A 26,406-nucleotide genomic window follows, 5' to 3' on the forward strand; every position below is an offset into this window, starting at 1 on the left:
CGTCCTGCACCATTTTTCATGTGCTTATGAGGTTCGGTGGCCTTGGCAACATATAACCCTTGAGATAGAGGGCTACAGAAGATTTGTTCCTGTCAAGTCTGAAGCTTGTTCTTATCTGCTCTGCCTTGACTGCCCTAAAATCAAAAGGCTGCATGTGCAGCAGCAGCAGCAAACACCAGATGATTGTGAATGTAATTACTTTGAGTGTATACAAAATAAGCATTTGTGGTAAAACATGAAACTAGACAAAGAAAGTATTTTTGGACTCTTGTATGTACATTTAAAGCAAGACTAGTACTTAAATACCAGATACACTGTTCTTGGTTGCAGTTTCTTCTGGAGAATGGTCAGAGTCATGGGGCTTAACAAAGAATATATAAGGTTACATACCACGGTCCTCTCGCTACAGAGGGCTCAGAGCACTAGTTCAGGGTCAGGCTCTGAACAGCTACTTTCAAGTCACTCAGAATTCAATAAAATGGTGTATTTCAGTGAAGTGCCTGAGCTAGGACCCCAGGATTGATACCTCCCTTCTCAAAAGGCTCCTTTCACATAAAATTATGCTGTGTAATACAGCGCTAAACTTTGTACACAGCACTCACGATACTTTTGTCTTCAATGACGGCAAATGCCGTGGAATGATGGCATGTTGAAAAAATTTCAGTATTAAACACTTTATTCTCTAGTTTTGCCTTCTGTATTAAGCGTGCAGGTATCTAACAGAGCTGAAGAGGAAGTTGTGACAGCACCATAAAACCGTAGAAAATGAGGCTGTGAGTATAGAAAAGCCATCGTGTCGTTCCCTCCTCCCTAAGGCAGGATCAGGTACACCCAAGCCATGTTGGGCAGATGTTTACTGAGGCTGCTGCTGCAAGCCTCCAGCGATGGAGATTCCACAACCTCCCCAGGCAGCTTGCTGCTGTGCTTAACTGCCCTTACGGCTAGATGATTTTGGCTAACATTTAAAGTGAATCTCCCTCGCTGCAGTTTAAGGCCGTTTTCCCCTGTGCTGTCCCAGGTGGACATGGAGAATGACTTATTATATGCATTTTCATAACCATTTTTTAGATACTTGACAACTGCTTTTATGTCCCCCTTCAGTCTTCCTTTCTCTACACTAAAATCACATGAAAGAAGATAAAGAAAACTAGTAAACAGAGCTTTAATTAGCTCCATGTAGCAAATTTTAAGCTACATCCTAAAAATAAAATACTGGAAAGAACATCAGTAAACCACATTACTCAGGAGAATACAAGCAGTAGTAGCATGCCAGCATGATTACATAACAGAGAAATAGGAACTCTGCAAAAGGTCAAATGAACACTAAGACTCTGAGCAAAAAGGCAGATCTTTCTCTGTATCTCTTACTTCCAAAAAGAAAAAAAGTGTTCTGCGAAGTTGATGGAAAGAACAAAAATACATGTAATTTAAGAATACCTTTGCAAGTTATTAGGCCCCCTCACTGAACTAAACCAGAGCTTTGCCTGCTTACAGACTGCCGGAAGAATGCCTTTGTATTTAAGGACTGGACTGACACTCAGGAGACAAGTTTAATTCTTAGCTTTTCCCTGAGACTTCCTATGTGATTTGGGGCAAATCACCAAATCTCTCTCACCCCAATTACGTATTAACAGAATGAGCAGTAGCTCCACTTCTTTCCTCTTGAACTCTTCCCATTTTGTTTTTTTTCTAGATGATAAGCCCTTTAGGATGTGGGCTGTCTGCACTGAAGCACGGGGGAATCCAACATAGCAGGGGCTGAAGTCAGTAGAAGCTTCTGAGCGCTACTGCATCCCCAAAGGCAACGAGAGGCTACGAAATACAGAGTTGTAATGTATAAGGTATATCCTGCCAGAAGATGTGTTAAGCATCAACTTCAAATTGATTGCTTGTGTCTTTTGATGGTGTCAGATCATGCTTATTTTCAGGCAGTGCACAGGCTGGCTTATGTGTTAATATTGTAAAAGGAACAAAACCTCAAAAAAAAAAAAAAAGAAAAAGATTTGAGTAGTACAGTAACTATTGAACCTATCTACTTTTATTTCCTGGCAGTTATTTTAATAGAGGATATATGGAAGAGCAATATACCAGCATGATCACATAACAGAAGGCTGACCTATGAAAAAGGTTAAATAAATGTTGAGATTGAGGGCAATCATGGGTTCTTTAATGTTTTTCTCCAGACGTCTCTGTGAATTAGGGAGGTGTGTGAAGTAATGAAGGAACATTATTTTGCAGACCATGGGCTGATGATCACAAAGACTCCGACAGTGACTACGTACCATGGTCAAACCCTTGCAAACCTATGGAGGCCTACCCTGAAGGAGTTGCTTAAAGTCACAAAGATACCAATATGCCAGAACATGGAGCTGAACTCATGAGTTCAGGCAAGAATCCAGAAGACTCAACAACTTTCATTAAGGTAGAAATGTTCAGGAAATGAACTCCAAATCGACAGAGCCAAAACAGTACGGAAGCCTTAATATATAAAAAGCTTTCCGCTTACCTCTCCAATAGAAACTACTTCTAAAAGATTGTTTTCTTTATGGATGAAGAATCTGCTATATAGTTGCTTCCAGAATTGTCTTATTTTAATCCAGGTGTTTTAAAACTGCAACAAAAGAGTAACTTCACTTCAGTTCTCACTTCTGTCAAGGCACTGGTCGTTAACCTAGCAGCATGCCAATAACCTATTGGTTTGGACTTTTCCTTATTCTTTCTGGAATATGTGTATTTGTCATCTTATTTCACTTCCTATTTGTATAGGATGACAGCAAGAAAACTATTTTTGTGACAGTAGAGCTACTGTCCACACTGATAGCAGCATGTCCCTGCAAGAAAACAGCAGGCGGCAGAATGCTGCCACTTCAGCATTAGTGGCAGAATGTCTCTACAGGCTGTGATTTAAAAAATAACACTCATGCTATTTGCACTGCTTCCTTTTACTCTGGGGAGAAACCAGATTATCACTTTCAAAGATATAAGGCATTCTTACCAGTACTGTTTCTTGTTGTATTGTCCCCATTTTCTACACTTGACACAAATCATTCCTGATTTTACTACACAGAGTTAGGACACGATGCAGGTCCTTGCTGCTCTTTATAGATGAGTCTCCATACCTTATCAACTGTCAGCTAACCAATGTCCTAAGAATTTGGTTGTATCTATTTCCTTCTATGCTTTTGTTCATAGTTCTCTGGAGATTTTGCCTGCAGTTGCCGCTCATTCATACTCTTCCTTCTAAAAACCACTGGTCAAAATTCATCTATTTTATTTGAAGGGATAAAATAAAGATCTGAGGCATGATGGGGTAGAAACCTTGGCAGTAGAAGCGGCAGGCTTCATTCTGTAGCGGTCTGCTTTTTGGCTTCCTATATACGTATCCAACCTGAGTCCTTGGGCTGTGCATCATCCCGTTAGGTTGAGCTGCAGTTCCATTTACTTTGGTTGTCTTCCAGAGAAAGAACATGATCCTGAAAAATGCTCTTGGATCCCTCAGAGAGGAAACAGGGGCGTTCACATCCCCTTGAAGTCAGAGTGAGGACACAACCATTCTCAGGATCAAGTCCGTGTTAATGATGTTGCATCTACTACAGGCCCACATATGAGAGGGCTATTTAAAAAGCTGCAGACAGTGACTTCAATTCACTTAGCGGCTCCCCTTACTCGTCCTACAGACAGAAAGGAGCAGCTAGGTTTAGAGCCCTTAGAGTCCCCTCTGCCTGCAAGGCATCTCATACTCTGCAAGGTGAATTCCACTGAATAACTGAGTTGTTGCAAAATGAAAACTACACCCTACCCACAGGACAGGGGGGACTTTTAAGATTCCAGGACTGTAGGAAGAAACCCGTTCTCCGCCAAAATAAAGCAAAGCTTTTCTAAAGGGTATCCACGCCACACTTTTATTTTTCATCCTTCCTTGACCTTTAATTTAATGCAAGTACTCAAAATAAGCAATTTTAGCTGTGTTTTCTTCTCAACTTCTCCCACTTCGGGCCACACACACAAAGATCATTCTGTGACTTGACACCCCTCCTTTCTTAAAATCTTATGGTGAGGAGAAAAAAAAAGGATGTTATTTTAAACAACCGCAAACTAGAGTTTTTTTGTCCATTAGGGTACTTATTTATCCAACTGTTTCAATTCTTGCCTTTTTTATATTGAAAATTATAGCTTTTATGGATTCCTGTAAACTTCTAGTATGAAAATGGCTCTTTTTCAAAAATGTGCTTCGAGATCACTAAAAATAATTCACTTTTATTTACATTTTCTTTACGTAAAGTTTAAGATAATGCCTACTTACTGCTCATCCTTACCTTTATTAATCTACGTCCTTTCATTTTTGATATATTAAAGGGGTATTTATTGCTGACAAAATGGTAGTTGAGATACATTAACGACCTTATTACACAACAGATACCTCAACACTAGCATCATAAGAAGGTCCCTCATCCAGCCTCACCAACATTCACTAACCTTCAGCAGTATGCACCACTTCTGGAAGTAAGAAGACACAAGCAGTCCCTCTGGCAGACTGGCCTTTGAATGACCGTTTGCCAGTGTATCTATTTGCCCCAGTTCTAGACCAGGTTTGTGATGGGTGATTAGCTTCAGAGCATCCAGGATTGATGCCACTAAACTCATATGATGTTGCTATATTCGACTCGTTGTACCTATCTCCAAATGCTCTGAACCAGTGATTTCAGAGAGCTTTCTCTTTTATTACCAAAGCATCTTGTTTATTAAGAAAATTTCAGGTTTGGGGACTCTTTCTGCCATAATATTTTATACATTCATGCTGCAAATGACCCCTCCAGCCACCAGATTCCATTTCTTGGCGGCAACATAAGAATAGTAGAGTTAGAACCACTGAACGTTGATGCCAGCTGCTTCTTCAGACTTGGTGGCCTCTGATTGCAAAGGTAGGTATATATATACAGCACAGAACTCCTGGGCTCTACCTGCTAGCTACTTGAAAACTGAACTACTGCAATGATACTCCCAAAGCAAACTTTATTTTGGTTTGGCATGAGGTATAAGGCAATTCAGAAACTGGCTCTCTCTGAAAGTTCCCCTTTCCTTGTTATTTCCTTCCAAGAATGTTATTAAAAAAGAAAAAAGAGAGACTGTTTTCCACTTTTAAATTGCTATTCACTCACCAAAGCGAATAGCCCTCATACATATTTCTGGTGAATACAGTTCATGAAACGTTAGTCAATTAAAAACAACTAAGATGGCAGCAGCCTCTCTCAAGGAATATATCATGACAGGTGTGATATCCCAGAAAATAAGTTTTCTTCTATCACTAATTCTGTCTTAAGTCCTTCTAAAGGGGACATGCAAGGCTTCTACAATAAATTACTCTCCATCAAGGCTGAAACCGACATAGAGTTAAATAGTTTTTCTGATCGAATCTCTATCATCTGAAAACTGTTTCATTGACTCCACACTAGTACCATATTTTACCATAAATGTAGAATTTCAGTATACACCCATGAAAAAGATTAGAATGCTGTTTTCTCCACAAAACACTTCTCTGCAAGGAATATCTCATCCCAAGTAAACGTTTTGAAAAAACAGACCATGTAAGTAGTTCAACAAGGTGAGTTCTTTTCCACTGTATTTAAACTATATGCATGCGCATTATAATAGGCGGGCTGAACGCTTTCTCAGTAGGGATATGTATTGACATTTTTGGACAGTAGCAGCAGCCTTTGAATTTTCACTTCAACTACTGCTTAAAAATGACACTGTCAGAAAGGAAACACCTACTGTGCACCTTCACTTGCCTGCTGATCCCTTATTAGTTAACCCTAAAGTGCATATGTATACAGCCTTAATCCCCAAGTGAGTATCTGGACCAGGGGAAATCTGGAATTAATTGCAAAGTATTTTGGTTACTAATGCAGCTGTTACAAGTGTTTGATTTGGCAAGGGAACAGAAAAGGCACTGCATACCAATTTCGTGAGCCACTGTAAAAGCTGCATGGAGGCCGTCATCTTCAATCACCGCACAGCTGCGCTCAGGAGAGCATATGGTCCCAACGTCTGCCATTCCCAGAGTATCACATGAATGATGCCCACATAAATCCTGCCCAGGAAGGAAAAAAAAAATCATTAAAAAAATTTTTAGACCCATAGGTAACAAGTTAGTCACCAGCCTTTTGCAAACAGCAGAACCAGGATAAAAACAACAATATTAGCTTCCATCTAGAGATGTCAATGCACTTTAAAAGCAGGATGACACCATCCCCCCCCCCACTAGAGTTAGTGAGAGTCTCTTCATTGACTTTAATGGGATTTGGATAGAACCTGTAATTAATTATTGTTATTTAGATTTGTATTTCCGATTCATATTGAGCTATTGAGCTAGGTACTGAACATACAGCTAGTAGAAACACTTCTTCACTTATGATAAAAATAGAAGAGAGATTCTACTTAGAGAAGGTGAACCAAGGGCAGGGAGAGAAAGCTTCATATTCCTACTCAGTCCTCTAAACAGAACATTAACTGTCTTTTCAAAACACTAATCTTATGCTTGTGCCTAAAGAAGTGACAAAGTTATATAGTAAAGCCTCATGCCACACCTGTAAAGCAGTACAGTGATTAATAATATATTGTCCAACATGCCTAGGTATTTAAGCAATTTTCAAAGGTTGCTTAGGAGCCAGTGATAGGGTAAAGCATGAAAACCCCCCCGATTCCTAGTCTTACTAGTGCAACAACTGGATTGCACGCTCTCTACATGTAGGTACGGGATGGCTCTAAAAAACATGCAGGTAGTATTAGGGTTTTGATTTTTTTTCCATTCCAGGACACAAACAGTAAAGAAGAAAAAATAAAAGAGCAGATTTGGCCAGGCATACAGTATTTTAATAACCAGTAATAACTTTTCAATGTTTCTCCTGAAGCAGAGGGAAGAATACTAGTCATAATTGACTGGATGTGTATATGCTTTTTTGGTTGAGAAGGAAAAATAGGGACTGTGACTATTTGGAACATGCCTAAACATTTCATTGTGATTGACTGAAAATGTCATTTTCAAGACGTGTCAGTATTAACAAATATCTTTATCAAAATGTTCTGAGGACTACCTGTTCCCCCTCACACAATAGCTTCCATGCATTAAGACTCCCTTCCTATCTTCAGATCTCCTATTAGGAAGCATTTCTTCCATGAAGCCTTTCACAATTAATCCATCTCAATAACAGATATCCTGAATGAGGCTCCTAGTCAAAAACATTCACTGACACACTCACGACAGTTTCAAATTTAGGCAAACTTGAAAATGCATGGATTCAAATCCACTGAAGTTGGAAAAAAACACCCTGAGTTCACAGATACTGAGACAGAACATCTCTTTACATAACAGAGAAAAGTCTAAACTGATATTTTTTCAAGATGAAATAAAGAAAATTTCAAGCTAAAACAAAGAAATAATTTAGCAATACTACATATAAGGAGCAAGAATTTCAGAATCAGTTCTTCTGCCTTCCAGGTGTAGGGCTGTCTAGGAAGTTTTTTCTGTAAGTGCACTTATAGTGCTAGTTAATGACAAGATTTAAATGCTGCAATACCAATGCACAAAAAGAGAAGCAAGAAGGTTAAAAATACTTAAATTATCAAATGTTCATAGGTATAATCCATGGTTTGAAAAACAAAATAAGAAAAAAAACTCTTACATTCTGTAGCAATACATATAATATGCAGGGAGTTTTATTCCTCTCCAACCCTACCAGCTCCCACTCTCGATATCCCAGGAGGATATCAAGACTTGCCCCAGACTTTGCCACTAGCTCTGTACTGGTTATCAGAAGGTATAGATTACAGATGCTTGTTTTCAAGTACTTTTAAAAGGGCTGTAAATTTTTTCAAGTTTTATTTGGGCAAATATAATTATTATCACTTTCAACATCTCTAGACCAATGCTGGAAGAGGTCCTAAGCAAGGTTATGTTACTATAGCATCTAATCATCTGGCATATTCAACAAGGAAGAGGCAATACTTAAATTCCTGTTACATTTGCTTAGGATTATACTCATTCAGCCCTTTATGCCACTTCTGAATCTGGCCATTTGAATCTCAGGGTTCATTTTACACAGAGTAATTGTTAGTAGTTTACCTATAGCAGCATAGTTCAGGTAATAACACTCAGAAAATGCAGGGGCCTAATACCAATATAAGTATTTTTTATGGTGATACAACTGATCTTCTAGATAAATGAATGTAAGCTATACAGGGAGCAAGATACCTTTATACTGGTGTAACTTTAACTAAATCCACACAAGCAGTTCAACTGCAATTCTTACACTAGTACCAAAAAGCACACAAATCAGAGAGAAAGCAGCTTATTGGAGGAGGTCTAAATTACGCTTGTGCTGATAGGGGCAAGGATGGTATCAAATACATTAATTCAAACCTTCTCTCTGTATACAGATTCTGAGTCAGTTGGTCTGTTTTTATATCTAGGGTACCATTTTTACTTACATACTTACATCAGCACTATTCCCAGTATGGGCACAATTATATCAGCACATAGTAGTCTGAGGCCAGTGCATGATTTATGTCCATTTGCATACAAGAAGAAGCTATGTTAGTTTCAGAACCAGCATTTACATGGACACAAATGGACCTCACAATGATTGCCTTGATTTGATGACACAGGAATAATTAAAATGGTACAATCTTTCTAAGCAGGCATTTTCATAAACTTCCGTCAAGAGTCAATTCTGATTGGATCTGTGGGTCTGCAAAATTATGACAGGGATGGTAACAGTAACCACCTATCGATCCATCTCGAATGGTTAATAATACTACTCTCACGATTCCCAAAGCAATGCACAGGGACTGCATTACATCACCTTCATCAGACATCAAAAGACAGCTATGTATATATGCAAGCAATAAAGGATATAGCAATGTTTTGTTACTTTTCACGTAATATGTTACTGACACTGCATCACTCTACATGCCCTGTTTTTCTCAGAATTGCAATCACTTCATCAAATTGTTTCTCCATTTTCATAATTTCCCAAAGTATGACATACATCTAAACAACTCAGTGTCTTACTAATAACTTTCAAGGTAGCGCTCATTCGCATAACAGTTGGTTTGAGACAAAACAAAACAGGCTTTAAATGTTCTTTAAGTCCTTCTTCAGGCACAACTGAACTTCAGGTCAGACAAAAATGAATTTCTGGAAGGGCACTATTACTTACTGGTCACTACAAGAAAATCCCAAAGCAGGAGATACGGGATTCTGAAAACTGTTTATCTCTAAAATTACCTAGCTCCTCTGATACCCCTGGGCAGGTGGAATACAGCTGTCCTCGGATGCTGGGAAGAAGGTGGGGCCACCGATTCCCACAAGGAGGAAGAGAGGAGAAAAATCACATGGGGACAGAGAGCAGTGGACAGTGACAGAGGAAAAGCTCATTTCCTTCAGGCAGGTGAGTGAGCACACCTGCACTGCTCCCCAGCGACAGGGAGGGACTCGCAGCCTCCATTTATGTTTTCGAGGCAGGCAGTTTCAGAGGCGGGTTGCAAAGGAGCTGGGATCTTGGAAACAGGGACTGGAAATATTTTCTGGTCTTAGCTTCTTTGCACGCACTTGTTACTGGAGGAATGTCTATGGACTGCCCACCTGCAAACCGAACGGGGAACGTGTTGGCTGAGTTTTGGAAAGAGAGCATGCGCAGAGCCGTCTGGTTTTCTCTGCAGGCTTCAGCGCTCAGTGACTGCGCAAGCATGCATCTTTTAAGCTAATGCTGACACTATCAATATTCACTTAGGCAGATCATTAAAGACTCAGTTCCATTATGTTCTCAACTCATAGTCTCATTTATTCTCATTTTTTTCTCATCCCTCGGCATGATTTGAGCTTAATATATTTCTATTTATAGGATTGCATGGCATATCTTATATACATAATTTAAGCATATCAAATCGCATCTCTGAGACAAATATTCTGAAAATTTTGCTTTCAGGTGTCTTCTTTCTTAAGTCACCATTCCCTGGTCATATGGTCTTTTGCTACAGCATGATTTTGAGTGACGTTATCAAAAACCACACCTGCTTACACTTCCACTGACTGAAATCTTTAGGGTAAAATTTCTTTTGACTTATACTTCCTGCAGCCTTACTGGCCACGGATGGTTTGTTACCAGCATTAATAACCACGTTTTTAGCTTTCCTGAGCGCTCTTGGAAAGTAATCTCAGACTCCTCTGAAGTAAAGTTTCTGGGAGTACATTAAAAGCTTTTATTGCCCTTGAAAATCATTTTTTCTTAACAACAGGCCCTGATGCAGTGATGCCATCTAATAAATCTGTGTAGATCTCTTCAATTTTTCTAACTCCAGCAAATGCCACTAAGAAGCAGGGGCTCACATGACATTCAAAATTAGTTTCCAACAATTATTTCGCCAAGGAGTATAACTTCCATTTAAAGAGTTAATCATTTTTTCAGATCTCATTTAATTGTCTCCAAACAGTGGTAGAAGCATTTAAGAATAAGTGTTTCTCGATATTTCTAAAGAACGAATGCAGAGTCTGGCCTTTGATCTAGATTACAGTAGTATCAAAATAGAGGAATGAATAGGAAATGCATTTGCTACAGAGGAGACAATAGATGTTAAGCCTTAAGCTTTGGCAAAGAAATGACTTAGGAAAAATGAGCTGTGCATCATAAGACTGGTAGTTAATTAGACAGCTTACTGAAGGCCAAGTTTTCTTGGCATTCTTAAGTATATTGAGAACAGCTGGCTGTTTGCCATATATACGTGGCATTGTAGTGAATGAAGATAAACGTCGTGGCTCCCTATTGAAGCAGCTAATTTATTTTACCTGAAATTCTTCGATTTGTGCAGTAGGCTTAAAAACAAGAATAAACCTGATATTAGACTGGAGCCTATGGATGGGATCCAAAACAGGATTTAAGCACCAGCATGGACAGTTGGGTAGAATGGAAGCAATAAGTAACTGGGTCACATGTCTTCTGGTCTTTAGGTTACCTATCCTTCACAGGGCTTGCAGTGTGTGACCTTATGGGCCCAAAAGTGACACAGTTTTACAGTGCTGAGCAGTTTAGCACTTTGCTTGTACTAACGCCTGATTAGGGTCCCGATACGTGATGTTTCCTCAGCCTTTGCCCCCCTGAGGGAACCCAAGCCGACAGGCATTCTCAGATCAGACCTAAAAGAAGCCTGCAGGGTTAGCCTAACACACACAGTTGTACATCACCTTCTTTTAAAGCACAACTAACAGCTGTTACACCTCTGTGTGTGTGTTTGTTTGTTTGTTTGTTTTTCTGGTTTCTTTACAAGGGTCCAGCAGCTAAAGCCTTTGCCCACTAAGAAGGTGATCCAACTTCATATTCCTTTGGTGGATGGGGGCACTTGGAAGCACGTTTCTTAGAAGAGCATCCTAACCACCAGGCGAGGTCTACTGCGAAGGAACGTGCACATCCGTGCCTGCAGGGCGTTGGGGCTCCTGCTGCTGCCCATGTGCCAAAGTTTGCATGGACCAGACTGCAGTTACTGCTTACGGCACTCGGAGAGGTGACTTCATTTTTGGTCCTTGTTTCTCAGACTGCTTCTACATAGAACAATCTTTTGCTAAATGATAGAAACAGTCTTTTTTCCTGAGCCCTGGGAACACAGACCTTCTCTCTCTAAGCGTGGCACTCCAATCAGCAGTTTCAGGTCATGATTTCTCTCTCTCTCTCACCAAATGAATCTTGAATTACTTGCTAAATAGTGACACAGCTTTAGTCAGAGAGGTGGAAAATTTCCTTAACACCTGGAACAGTTTCCAGCCTACTGGTTAAGGACCTCTCCAGGGAGGTGGGCGATACGGACTTGAAATCCCTCAAGCGGAGGAAGGAATTAATACAACTTTCCAAGTTCCTGCACAAGTGTTTCAACCACAGATATATAAAAGGAGGGTGGAGTCATGCGGTATTTGGGATCTACAAATCTAGCTTCCTGCACTCAACTGCAGAAAGTAGGTGAAAGTTTATTAATGTTTCAGAAACATGAAACAGTGCATTTTGAGAAAAGCGCTAATAAAAAGAAGATAGAAGGACTAAGGTTCATCCAAGGAGAAAGGATTACTGATACCACCCAAGGAGTACCTCATGTCTAGAAGGCAAAAACAATGCGCGATTGAAATCAACAGTCCAAAAAAAGGTATACTGGTAGTTAGGGCTAATTGGTGAACAAAGTAACTAGGGAATGATCTATTTTACCCCTCAAATGATAGCATGAAACTCAAAGAGAGACCATAAGAGCCCACACGGTGGAACGCTGCCCTGCAGGGAGCCTGCTGTGAAAAGCTGTGCTCCTGAAACGCTGGTGGGATGTCCAGATCAGGGCACCAGGGAGAGGGCCTGACCATCATTGTAAAGCAATGGGGAAGGACTCCAGCCGGTCTCACTGAGACAAGGAAAAACATTTGATTTAACTTGCCTAGCCCACAATTCTTTTGTGGGGAAACTCCACACCATCTCCACAGATTAGTGTGGATCATGCTATTTCTCCCACACAAATAATGTCCCACTTTATTTTCCCCAAGGATATCTTCTAAATGTGTTAGAGTTGCAACAGGATTGGTGAAAAAGCTATGGAACTGAGAGGAACATCACATTATAATTCCCTAAGAGTAATAATAGTAAATATTAGTGAAACACATTCTATTGACAGTTGGTACAGTGACCTATTTTACTAATAGAGGATAATAAGTGGGATGGGATGATAATATTAGGAAGGAAAATAAAGAAAAATAACCCAAAAGAAGCAGAGCCAAAGAAAGCATGTGCTCCACTGAATGAAATTATCATCTATTGAGCTGAGATAATCCAAAGCTTGCTGTTAAATTTCAACAGCACTGTCAGATTGACAGTTAAACTAAATCACACACACAAGACCCATATAACTACAGTGTGGAAAAAGGCACGACAGTGGCCTTTGGCTCTAACATGAACTTTTTTGTTAGATCCAGGCATGACGGTACTATCACTATAATAACAAGCACTTCGGAAAGTATTTTTTCTTGTTCTTGTTGCCTATATCTGCTGTGAGAGATATCTATTTTAATTTTCACATACTTCAGAACTGGGGAGAAAGGATAGGAAGAGAACTGGATTTTGTCCAAATGCTTTCAAAAGTTCACTTGAAATTTAACTAAGGGTCACTAATGAAACAGATTGAGTGAATCCTACAGGATAATTGCAGAGAAGGTTAGACCTCAGGAAAGAACAGTTTGAGTTCAAATGCAGTTTGCAATTCACATCTAACGGGTATTTTCACTGTGACAAATAATCTGACATGCATTTTTTTGCGTCAATAAAAAATATAACAGCAGAAAATAACTTGTTTCCAGCTTCAGAGAACTGTTCACAACTGAAAAGCTTGAAACGGGCCATATTCTAAATTTGCTGTTGACTTCACTGACATCGAGAACAAATTGAGCTAATCATCTGCAAGGGAAAGGGGGTGCACCGGCTCTTCTTCTTCCTTCCCATTACACAGCCATCCTTCTGCCTCCATACAGCAAGGACGACCCACCTGGCCGCCAGATGACCTAATGGTTGCATCCATATTCAGATCTGCGTAAGACACGCTGAGGATGCATGTGGCCTAACAATTTACAGCTATTGTCAAGGACTCAACCACAAAGTACAAAGTCGAACAGCAGGGGATCCATGTAGTCTCTAAGGCTGTTAAGGCCAATCCGCCTTCATGAGAGCTCTTACAGGATTTATTAAAAAACTATCACTTTCTATGACATTTTGGTACTGATAACCCAGCTCTCTACCAGACTTGATACAGGCCACAGTGGGTAAAAACGACAGCTCAGGATCACTAGGAAAATATATTTCTCTTCATCAGATTTTGGGAATTTAAAATAATCTTCGTGTAACCCAATTGAGTTTCTGCAATATTTAGGGTTACATAACTTCTGTGCGTATTGTAGGTATTATTTACAATTTCCTATATGAGTGATAATGCTGACACATTACTGTAGTTTTCCTTGTAGTTACAGAGTACACATATGATTCACTGTGGTTAATGGATACAGTTATATGGTCCTTGCCATCACTGATAGCAATGTATAGTGGGAATTAATATTAAAATAGTTTTAACAGCCTTCGCCTGCATCACCCCAAACCAAACTCATCTCTTCATTTATTTACTATTTACTTTATTGTATTCTGCAGCATGATTGCTGTAAAGTCCTTATCAAAGGACATACAGACTAAAAAAATCTTTTTACATAGGAAATACTTGTAATATGAATGATGATGATGATAATTTGAACGGCTGGCACTTATTTTGGGAGAGATATAAGGGAGAGCTGCCAGTATACTCAGTCTATCAATGATTAGTAATTTATCTTTAATAACAGAAGAGAAAGAAGTGATAGTTCTTAACTCTGATGGAATTCTTCCTTTACAAAAAATTCAGGTAAAGCTACTAGCCTTTAAGAGAGCCTCTTTTGGTGTCAAAAATAACATCCAAGTAAATGTCGCTCCAGAATGAAGATAATTATTATATTAGAGACCTGTATGGCAACAGGCATGCATAATTTAGATTCTAAAGTTACATACAGTTGAGGACATGTGTTCGGCTGACAAATGATTTGCAAATATTATTCTGTTGACGCAGAGACACAAAGTTCAAGGTGGCCTCAGTTAGTAAACAACGATGGAAAATGTACCTCACATTTTAACTCCATGCCTGAAAAACAAGCCATTTAGAAAAAGACATCTGGATGTACAAAAATTAGCTTGACGGTATTCAGAGCCCATCAAAACACGGAAGGAGCCATGGCTCGGCGTCTAGTAGCTAAGCAACGAACTTCATACATTCAAAACATAGTTGTAAAGGTTGGATCTTCCTGCCAGTTGCTGCTACTCTCATTGAAAAGCTACACTGGAAAAAATCTCTCTTTAGCTCATAATGGGGCTGTTTTCTATGGGAGGCATCTCTGATCCTTTCTCATTCTTTAATGTTTACATTCTGCTATATGCCAGTAGACTCATTTTGACATTTCATGTCTAAGTGTACAAAACTGGTGCAGATTCACACATACTCCCTACAATGAACATCTATGAATACATGCAGTAAGAAACTACTGAGTCTTGCTCTTACTGAGTCCAATATCCCTCTCAAGCCACCCCAATGAGTTTGAAATGCAAGGCCAAACAGTCTGCCTCTCCACACAGCGAACCATTAGATTACGTTATACTGAATTACACTATCTGATGAGCGAATCCAGTAGTTAAGATATACACGTCAAGTTATAAACCAAGCAAACTGAAGCCTGTGCTTCTTTTTTTCTTGACAAGCATTTATGTCGTTAAGTATGCAAACAATATTGGTATCTTAAGAGCGGAACAAGACCACAGGAACTGTGATATTTTGTTAATGTTGTTTACATCCAAAGAAGTAAGTCTACCCACCGAAGAAGCGTTACTGGGCAATCTCTGAAAGTAGATTACCACTAAGTGCTCTCTCATTCTGGTATGAGGGCGTCCACGTAAAGAATTAAAGATAATGACCTGAAAAGCAAGTGTGCTTCAAATTCACATCCTATCTTAATTCACATCCTATCTTAATCCAAATTAACATTCAAGTGTTGCTAAATCGCTACGCATTACGCTTATTCTTAATAATTTATGCTAAGATTCACAATCTGACGTCCTAAGAGTCTCTGAATTGTAACGAATCCCACGGAAAAAAATGGGAATACTGGCAGAGAAACACACTCTTTAATGAAAGAGTGATGGATTCTGGCCCAGGCTTAATTAATAAGCCATTAAAAGGACTGTTTATAGCAAAAAGGAAGAGCATTCTGACTCAGCCTAGGTAGCCTGCTTTCATTCAGATTATAATGATAAAAAAATGAAAGCTTGCAAATTGGACCGATGGGTTTTAAACTGCTAAAAAAGGCTCCTGCTGCACAAGTGATGCCTGACTGACACAGAACCTAATGTTTCAACTATTTACAGCTATAAAAGCAAGCCAGGAGCTTCCCCCCACTGCCCTCCCCTCTTCTGGAGCAACTCCTTCCACAAACCATCCAAAGCATCCTTTTTGGCAGCCTCCTATGATGTAGAAAAGCAGGAGAACTCAAACTAACGGAAAGTCATGCAGTTATTTTTTTCGTACTTGGGGAAGAAAAAAAAAAAAACACCAAACCCAAACCGCCAAAGGGATATTCTTACAGAAGAACTTCATTTCATTGCATAAACTCTGCCACATGTCTACTACAGCAATGTCCCTTAACGACCTCTGGCAAGGCAAATAATTAACAGCCAGCCAGGCAGTGATGCATGGCTTTGCATGGGTAAGACTGGCAGGATCAGACCTGCAGCTGCTCAGGACGCCCATTTTTCACTCGAGGAACAAGAAAGAGGCTGCATCCCCTTCCCACCGCCCGACGCACGGAACTTGTACAGCTCTGTTTACCTGCGGCTTACATTTACGTCCTAGCCTTGAACCACAAGTGTTGCCGGCTTCCAGTTTAGCGAAGCTATTCTTTCACACTGGGAAGAGCATGTCAACAGACTCAACAAGAAAGTCGCGTTGCTCTTTTAAGGTGTACTCCATCCGTTTTGCGCACAGCACACCGGGACGTTAATTCAGCCTGGGGAGCGCTACCAGCTCTGTGAGCAGACCACCTCCCCAAGGGGAAGGGGGATGTGTGCGAAACAGCTCGCTGGGAAACAGCGTCATCTCTCAAACGGAGATCAGTTAGCTGGTCTCAGCCTAGTCCCTCATGGCGATGTGTCTAGATCAGACAAATTAACACTGCTGTGCAACCCCAGCACAGGTGCCAGCACTGCAGCCACCAGGATGACCGCGGACCTGCCCTGGGCAGGACCTTGCAGATGCTGATGGGGAAGGGTGGGGGGGCCACAGGTTTACCAGGTGCTCAACCCGCATCCATGCCCAGCAGTGCCACACAAAGGGGCCCGTCCCTGAGACGCACTGCAACTCAATGAAAGTTCAAGGAGGTGATGGGGGAGGCAAGCACCAGGCAAACCGGGTTGCCTGCCAGCATGGGCAATGCACGGGGCAGGGCTGGCCGGAGGACTGCCGGGACGGCTACAACATAGTGCTCCGGGACAACCAAGGCTGGCGGGGGCATTTGGGCAGCAGGAACGGGGTGGGGGGTTGACCTACCTCGCGGGTGAAGAGGATGGCGGCGTCATAGTGCTCGTCGTGGTCGTCGTCGAGGCGGTTGTGCTGGTGCTGCCACTTGCAGAAGTTCTTGAGGGTGGCGGCGGCGTTCCTGGTGACCTCCAGCCCCTTGTCCTTCTCGCCCAGCGCCACCACCTTCACCACGGCCAGCCGCACGTGGTTCTCCAGGCTGGCGTGGGCGTAGAGCCGCGAGGCGATGGTGGCCAGCGTGAGCAGGTAGTGCTGCAGGCCCTTGCCGTACTGCCGCCCCATGGAGGCATCGGCCACCAGCAGCAGCTCCACCTGCCGGGCCCGCGACACCGAGCGCCGCCGCCGCCGCCGCCGCTGTGCCGGCGGGCCGCCCCTCACCGCCGCCGCCGGCCGCCGGGCCGGGTCGCGGGTGCCGCAGCTGGGCCGCGCCGGCACCGTCTCGAAACTGAAGCGCTGGCGGCGGAAGAGGTGCGGGGAGCGGGCCGGGCCCTCGCCGTAGATGCGCGGCGAGGCGGGCGCGGAGCGTTGCGGCCGCGCCGGCCGCACGGTGTAGCGGGCGCGGCGCACGGCGAAGTAGCCGTCGAGGCCGCCGCACAGGTTGAAGACGGCCAGCGAGCGGGGGCTGCCGTCCACCGTGCCGCGGTAGTAGCAGCGCGCCGGCACGCCGCCCCCCGCCGCCGCCGCCGCCGCCGCCGCGTCGCGCTCCAGGTCGAGGAGGAAGCGCTGCCCGCCGGCGTAGAGGACGTATCCCGCCTTGCCGCCCCCCGCGTAGGTCGGGTCGAGGCGCTGCACGACGCCGCTGGCCCCGCGGGGCGGCCCCGGGGCAGGGCCGGGCCGAGGCGGCGGCGGCGGCGGCGGCGCTTCGTGGTCGGCAGGTGCCGGCGGCTGGGCCAGGGCGAGGTGCAGCTCCGCGGCCAGCAGCAGGGAGACAAACTTCAGGAGCATGCTTGGCCCGCCGTCAGGGGCAATTAGTAATAGCAATAGTGATGATGAGGATGGCGGGGCGGGTGAAGAGAGGCGGTGCAGCAACGTAGTTAAGGGAAGGGGAGAAGGGGGGGAAGGAGGGGAAGAGGGGGAAAAACAAAACAAAACAAACAAAAAACCCAAAATAATAGGGGGGGGGGGAAAAAGTTCTGCCTCCCAAGGTTGAGTCAAGTGTGAGTGGGAGAGGCAAAAATGTCAACAAAAGCAGCTCGCGTGTGAACTTTGTGTTTCTCTGCAGGGAAGAGCCGGGCGCACATGGAAGGAGAGAGAGAGGAGGGAAATCCCAAATCACTGCTGCCGGGGAGGCAAAGGTGAGGGGGGGAAGAGGAGGAAAAGGAAGAGAGGAGGCTCGGAGCCGGCAAGCAGAGAAGTTTGAGCGCTTCCCACTCCTCGTCCACTTCTCTGCTGTAGTCACTGGATCATCCCCATCAGCAGCGGGGGCAGGGGGCAGCTCTGCTGCGACTCGGCACTTTCTCGGGCTCCGGTGGCTCCCTTTCCTTCCTTTGCCCCCTTTAGTTTTGAAGAGAAGGAGCAGAAGGGGAGAGAAGAAATTCAAGCACCAAAAAACGCCTCGATCGTCTCCGGTGAGAGGGCTTAAAAAAAGGAAAAAAGAAAAAAAAAAAAAGCCCCACGAAGTGGAAAACGTCCCGGATTTTTGTAAAAGCCCCCTCCCTTTATCTTTCCTGTTGTTGTTGTTGTTATCCCCAGTCCGTCGATGTGAACAAGAGGAGAAGGGAGAGAAATGTGAAGATGAGAGGAGGTGGAACAATGAATTTATAGCGGAATGCCATCCTGCAATGGCAATTTCAACAATTCGTCACTGCAGGCTGCCTCTTAAAGGGAGAGCTTCAAAACCACCACTCCCACACTTCCTTCTCATTTAATCAGACAGAGAGAGAAACTTGAGGGGAGGGGGAAAGAGAGGGGGGGCTGAGGGGGGAGGAGAATCGGAGAGAGGGAGCGAGGGAGAGGGAGGCAGGAGAGAGAAAGAGAGGGAGGAAGGAGGGGAGGGGAGAGAGACCGGCAGAAAATGTTTGTGTATGAAAAACACAAGATTTCCTTTGAATCATTTAAAGCCACAGTGTCACCCGGTGTGCGCTGTTTCACCACTGACCGGGGATGGCCGAGCCGCGCGCTTACCTCACCTCCCGCAAAGTCCCCCCCCCGCCACTTCGAGCTACGCTGGCGCTAGTTTGGCGACTTTAAGCGGCAGCGGGGGATTTATGCCTCGCTTGAGTAAGGCGAAGGAAGCGGCCGGGGCTCTCCCGGCAGCTCCTCGGCTGCACACCACCGGCTTGCGCGCCGCGCCGGCATGAGCCGCTGCGCCGCGCGGCAACAAGTCGCCGGGAGGCCGGCGCGCTGCGCGGGCGCTGCGCGGGCGCTGCGCGGGCGGCGGCTGCCTGCCCGCCTCTCCGCGCCCCGAGCGTCCCCTCTGGCAAGCAGTCAGTCCGTCGGCGCGGGCTGCAGTTCCCCCCTCCCCAGTCCCCGGGCAGGAGGGAGGGCGAGCAAGGGTTAGCGCTCGCTTTGACCTCCCCAGCCGCTTCAGATCCTGAGATCATCCCCCCCCTCCGCTACCCCCCCGCGGCCCGGCGCACGCTCTGTCCCCTCTTCCAGCTGCCTCCCCCGGCTCAGCAAGGGCACCGCGAAGGGCAGGCGTCGGGATTCACCCCCTCGTCCGCCCCTTGCCTGCCCGCTGTCCGCCGAGCGAGCGGCTGATGCGCAGCCGGGGGACGGAGAGGTCCCGCCGGGCCCCGGGGGACCGCGACGCCGGAGGGAGTCGCACCTCGGCCGGGCTGCGCTCGGGGACCCAGCCGCAGCGCGGCCCAGGTGCCTTCTTCTCACGCTGAGCCAAACGCCGGCAGGCGGAAAGCCAAAAGTGCTGCCTAGTACGGTGTGTGTCCGCCGGGCGCCCTTCGAGTCCCCTCAAGGCAGGTGCTTTCTAGCTGTAGGACTCGGGAAGGGGATGTGCCGTCCAGGCTTGGCCCCAGCCTGGTAACAGCATCGCAGCTCGATCGCTCTGTCCGCGAGGGAATTACATGCACACCTGCAACACGCTGCAGGATCAAGACCACGGTGGCAGGCTACGCAAAGCCGACACATTACCGTTCAACTTTTGGAGGCTGCTTCGAGTCTTAACGCTTCTGGAAAGAACAGGTTAACTAACGCCGCGGACCTTTCCAAAAATTAATATTGCCAGGTAAATGATTACATTAGCATCTGCCCAATCTTAAATTAGATCAGCCTGAGGTTATAGTGTGGAAGATTTAACGCACTAAAGTTTCGCAGGTGTTCTTTTTTCTTTTTCCATTTTTTTCTGGAAACTGTCATACCTGCAAACAAAAGTTCAGTTCTCAAAGTCCTCTTTGTACTTCTTTTTCTACTTTTCAGTATTTCACTATCACCAAAAATTCTTGACTGCAGATAGTAAATTTTAAAATTAAAGAGTTCTACATCTGAAAGGTCGTATGACACCTTTTGTGCTATGTTCTAGGACTATTCAACATTTTTCAAAAGTACACATTTTCCCAGTTATTTTTAACTACTTATAAATAAATTAAAAAAATGAAAGGGAGAGAAGAAGAGAAGAATAAGACACCTTTTCATAAAAGAAATAAATTTGTCTCCCACTTTCTCTTGAACAGCTTTTACTTTTCAGTTGAGCCAAGTGGATATCCATTCAGCACCAATAAGATCTTTACTGACTTCAGTGGGACCTGACCAGGCCATGGATTCACATATACGTCTGGGTCCAAACTCTCAGATACCTCTGGGAGATGTGCTAAAGATGAGATCTGGGAAAAGGAATGCAGTTTGGATAACAACCTCAGAAACTCCCATTAAAAGGAGTGTTAGTTTGTCCATGAAGAGGAATATGGCACACAAGAGGCCAGTGTAATGTTCTCCCATGCTACAGCATAATTCCAACTGTTCAGCTATAGCACAGGAAAAAGAAAAATATTAAAAGGCTTAGCAATTTTTAAATGGCGTATCTCACTGCTTGTCTGTTTTGTTGTCTTTGATTTCCTAAATGACAGAAAAAGTTGGCTAAGCTTCCACAATGCCCTATTTCACCAGGCAAGGATCTAGGCTTTCCAGGAAGGTACAAATGAGCCTGCACAAACTGCCCCACAGATTATGAAGTCTTTCCTATTTACATTTCAAAACTGTAATAACTCAGCAGTGCAATAATGGAAAGATAGGTCAATTATGCTTCTATTCTGAGAATCTTGAAGGTTGAGGATAAATCACTTAAACAAGTCATCTTCTTTTTCCTCCCCGTTTTGCCCTCTTAGCCCCTTTTTACAGTTACAGCATTCCCTTTAAACAAGAAAGCCTGTTAGCATGTCCCAAGTTGTGGATGGCACTAAATCCTTGTCAAACAGTTCTGACCTGGAAATCACAGAGCTGACCTTTCCCAACCGAAAGATACAGAGCCACAAATCCTCAATTAGCTTTAAGGCACAACATAAGTTTTGTACACTTTGCGCCAAATTCAATCCTGATGTAAAAAGATCCAGGCCTCTTGAGTCTAATGGAGCTGCAAGCCGCTTTCATGCAGGCTGTATTTCACCCTTTGGGTTTGTCCATGAAAAGCTTTAGGATCCTTCAAGGAACAGCGCCAGTAGCTGGGGATTCCTGGTTAGATAGCATTTTAGCCACATGAGAAATTTTTCTGAGGAGCATTGTAAATGCTCTTATGAATGAAAGGACACTGAGACAGTGACAAAGCTGTTAATCGTTTTGTCCACGTTTCCCTCACGCTGTCTTTTGAGATCATACAGGGTTCTGTATGAGCTCACCTCTTTTTTTGATACTTAGTCATGTCTCTAGGAGTAGAAAACCATGAATCCCAGGCATCAACAGATTAGTCCTGTATCTGTCTACAGTCCCGTGATAGCTGTTAATGCCTAGAGAGTTCCTACCCAACACATTCCGTCTTTCACCATTTGCTTAACTCTTCTGCCTTGGGGATTACCTTCTGTTTAGGCTTGCTGTTCTAGTTTTAAGAATGTCTGACATTTCTATGTAATTGCACAGGGGAGATATTATTAGGGGAGATATTACTTATTTCTATAAAATTATAGGGCCAAGAAGATGAAATCAAACCCAAGAAAACAGGCTGCTCAGCATATTCCAGTGATTACTGGAGTAATATCAAACACACAGCATTTGATAAGATTGTGATCAACAAAGGCCTTTAGCTGGGAATTGGACCCAGGTCTTGGTAAGTCCTAATCTAAGCATGGATCTGTAGCAACGTGCTTCGTAATGTGGGACAGCTTTGTCTCCGCTGAGAATCAGAAGCCTCGGCTAACTTTATGAGACATTTTTAGTATACATATCATCAATAGCAAGCTCATTAGTCACAGGAGAGTTTTCAAATCTTCGTCTCCTACAGATCTATCAGTGATACTTTGCAGCATTTAAAATTCACCATGGGTTTGATTCATCGATCTTGTCAGCAGTTTTAACAATCCAAACATTATGATTATAATAATGTTCAAGTCTACTGGTTTTAAAGGTTTCCTATGGTGATGCATTAAAACCGCTGAAGACATTTATTTCTAAAGTACTCATTATTAAATAAAATACTCATTGTAAGTCATTTTGCAAAGAACTTTTAAAGATGAATATTTCAGTGTTTTGGAAAGGACTAGATGCACTGGCATTTGGAATAAGCTATACAGCCTTTGACCCCTATCTGAGGACAGTGGCTTTGTCAACAATTGTCTCTCATTAGGAGGATGTTTTTAAGTGGCTTAAATGCTCTTGAAAACAAATTCGATGGAGACGCTCCTGCAAGTTCTGAGTGACTCTAACTCTTGCTTACCGATACTGAAATAGGTTTGTGGTTGATAAATAAGCCAACATCACCATTATTGGTGTATCCTTCCCGCCACTCTTACCAGATGCACCGGGAACTGAGTGCTTCTGCAGACTGGGCTAACTGCCCCATCTTTCTCATGTTGCTTGTGGCTAAGGCAGTAGCGAGAAGCTTGCTGTGGGCTGCACAGTCTCTTATTTCTGGACTGTATGGGGCTGGCATTTCTAAATGGTTCCAGTCCAAAGTTTTTGTAGGCCCTAAATTATTTATAGAAAGATGAAGTAATGCCTACCTTAGAAAACCCAAACAATTAAAAGATATTTATCACAGTGAAAAGACACAGACTGGTGTTCCTCAGTGTGCAAGCTCCTGAACAGCATGAGTGAGCCTGTACCTTTGTGCCCCTGACAAGCCGCTGTCACATACGACCAATAGCTGTGGTTGCAGTAATTGGCTAGTTTTAGAGTACAAGTGCCTTCATTTATAATAAAATCATGAGCTGAAAATAGTTGTGTCTTCATAAGAAATGTCTCTTTGGTGTGAAGCACTGTAGCTTTAAGGCAAAATGTTTTACTTGCTTCTTTATGGTCAATGACATCTTCTTCAACTACAGCCATGCGGGGAGTAAAGGAGACGCCTTTGGCTTGGGATTTGTAAGTGGCATGTGTAAGTAATGTATCAAGTATATAACAGTTCCAGCAGGCTGAAAATTTTATGTTTGACATCAGCTTAGTTCTTCTATAAGGGCTAAGGAAGCAGCCTTAAGGAGTGTAGCGTTAAGGTGGAGTTGGGCACAGTTTAAACAGCTGTATTGTTTTATTGTAACAACACAAGAATATTGTGTATTTATGGGTACTGTATCAAATTAAAATAGGAAACTACCTGAGGCCTGGCTAGAAATCACATTGTTAGGTTATCTATTCAGGGGAGAGAAAAAGGAAAAGCTGGTGAGATTTCTGTAAGGTTAATCATGCATAAAAATACATCACATTATATTAAAAATACATCACTTGCCTTCATAGCAGGATCCAGAAGAGGAGTTTGTTCGCTGATGGAAAGAAGCTATGACATTGTCCAGTGGGGAGGAAAAGAAGGCACGAATGATAAATTGTATTTCCTAGGTATTGACTAGAGAATTGAACAGAATGGGGTCCCTCACTTTCTTACAACTGATGCAAGAAATGAACTCACATAAACCATAACACACATGAATAATTGTGACCACTGAACCTACTATGAATTCTGTTTAAAACACGTGTTGGGTGGAGGCAGCGTTCTGCAGGAAGTATCAGATGTTATTATCATAAGTATCAAACCCTTTTTTTTTCTGAACAGCAGCAAGATAATCAGAGGAAGGGTAAGATATTAAAGTTTCCTTATATAAAAAAGACACTTGTTATAAAAATACATTTTAAGGGTACAAGATACGCACATGATGTATTCTACAGCTGTTCTTTCAGAAGACTAGAGGGTCTGAAAAACTCTGGAGTCTAGTTTGTATGAGGAGCAGCAGACATTTAATTAATCTCAGCCCTAGGATTTTACAGCCAATATGTGGTCTCTGCACATCTCTGCACCAGTTAGCAGAACATCTGTAGTGGAAAAGCAGAACTTAAGTAAATCCAAGTGTACTTGTACCCCTCCAAATTTTATCCCCTTTTCATCATTATTTCTTTAAATATTTTTCCAAAGATTTGTATGTTCAGCTTCTCGCTGTCCTCCCTGCTCCATTAAGGAATCTACCTGTTCAGTCAGTGATGTGCCTTAAAATTTCTATTGAGCCATGTCTAAACAAAAACTAGTTCAATGCTGATTTAGCACTCAGATATTCCCCTCCTACCCCTACCCAAATCTTGTTTGTTCTTTTCTGCACATAGGCTGGGTATATATTCTTGCATATATTCTGAAAGAGCTGGAACTGAAATACTGGGGCAACTATAATAAAAGAAATGCCTCACATCATTTTTTTTTAAACCATGAGTCAAGTTCTCAGTTGATGTAAATTGGGATAGTTCCATGGAGGCAAACTGTTAGAAGCATAGCTTTATGAATTTACACATCTATAAATGATATTCCAGTACTGTAGGTGGAATATCTTTTTCCATGTCATCTGAGGCATAAACCAGAAAATGTACTTCCCTAGACTTCAAAGGTAAAACTGAAAGAGTGATTAAAGAGAAATTTAAAATAAACATTCAATTGCCAGATCTCACCTGGCATTAATACACACGCTGCACCACTTAAGATATCAAGTTCTGGTTGCCATGTGCACAGATTTTTCCGTCTGCATCCTAGTTGCCCTGAAAACTCAGGGAGAGAGGAATTTGTGGGTCCTCTGAGACAGGAGGCAGGAGGAGAGGTCGCAGGTGGCACCGCTGCCTGGCACAAACCTTCATGGTGCTTATTCCCACTCTCAACAGAAATCTCTGCTGCGAAAGGGAAAGGTGGAGAGCCTGCTCCTTGCTCTCCCCGCCGACACTTCTGTAACGGTAATCTACATGTAGGAGTATTTTGTGAGCATTTCTCTGTCTTCTTGTCAAAGATGGTCCGTAGATGGACACAGGGTGTATCTATCACCAGTCGCTTTTGAAGTGGCTCTCCCAGTCATATCCACTTACTGTGCTTTGGTTCACACCACATAGAGATCTTTGAGCACACAAGCCACGGGAATGGACTAGAGCTATAGGTCCACCAAAAGCCGTACAGAGCAGATAGATAGCACGTCCTTATCTGCAGCTGCTCTGCTGTTCAGATATCCACCTACTAAAGTGCGCTACTTGCTAATGCTGACAGTCATATGGCTGTCGAGGAGTGTCAGAAGGGCACAAACAGGCTGCAGTGCTGTCGAACACAGCATAGTATGCCTTTTCACATGCAAATGTTTTAGACACTTCTGCTGAGTGGCGTACTGTACAAATAAATGATAAAAAAATGTGTAAGACAGAGAGGTCATTTTCTGAATGTGTTCTACTGTCTTTAATGGTGAGAAGCATTTAGTGATTAACACATACCCTTTAATGCATGCTTTCCTCTCAAAAGGATCAGAAGGTCCACATAACATTTAAATGCCATGTTAGCCTTATTATGAGGGCTAAAATGAGTCTCAAATAGTGCATAGGACTTATGCTGGCCTTGTGCATAAGGGCACAGTTCACCCTGAAAGAAGAGACCAAACATAAGTCTCATCCCAGCTGCAATATTCATTTCTGGAACGCACCCAGCAGGTCTTATCCAAGCCGCTACAGACAGGCAGTTTGAGTTTTTCCAGTTCCTAATGATTACACAGTATCCTGAAGTCAGTTGGCCAATTTCCACTGAGAGTGAAACCCTTTGTATTTAATATCCCCCTAAAATAAAAGTGGTATAAGAGAAGGGCCTCAGTCTTTTTCTTCTTTTATTGCTTCTATGTTGAAAAGGTTTAG

General features: G+C 43.2%; 1 protein-coding gene across 1 annotated transcript in view; it reads right to left on the reverse strand.

The window, feature by feature from the left end:
- The window catches only part of ADAMTS5 (ADAM metallopeptidase with thrombospondin type 1 motif 5), a 41,637-nt gene extending 23,298 nt beyond the window's left edge, over positions 1 to 18,339 (reverse strand). The window contains exons 1-2 of the mRNA XM_009667660.2: positions 17,188 to 18,339; positions 5,959 to 6,091 (exon numbers count right to left, since the gene is read on the reverse strand). Coding sequence (XP_009665955.2) covers positions 5,959 to 6,091; positions 17,188 to 18,120 — 1,066 coding nt within the window. The 5' untranslated portion in view covers positions 18,121 to 18,339. The remainder of the gene's footprint in view (positions 1 to 5,958; positions 6,092 to 17,187) is intronic.
- Between the last annotated feature and the right edge of the window lie 8,067 nt (positions 18,340 to 26,406).

Source organism: Struthio camelus, chromosome 1 (genome assembly GCF_040807025.1).
Source record: "Struthio camelus isolate bStrCam1 chromosome 1, bStrCam1.hap1, whole genome shotgun sequence".
Lineage (NCBI taxonomy): Eukaryota > Metazoa > Chordata > Aves > Struthioniformes > Struthionidae > Struthio > Struthio camelus.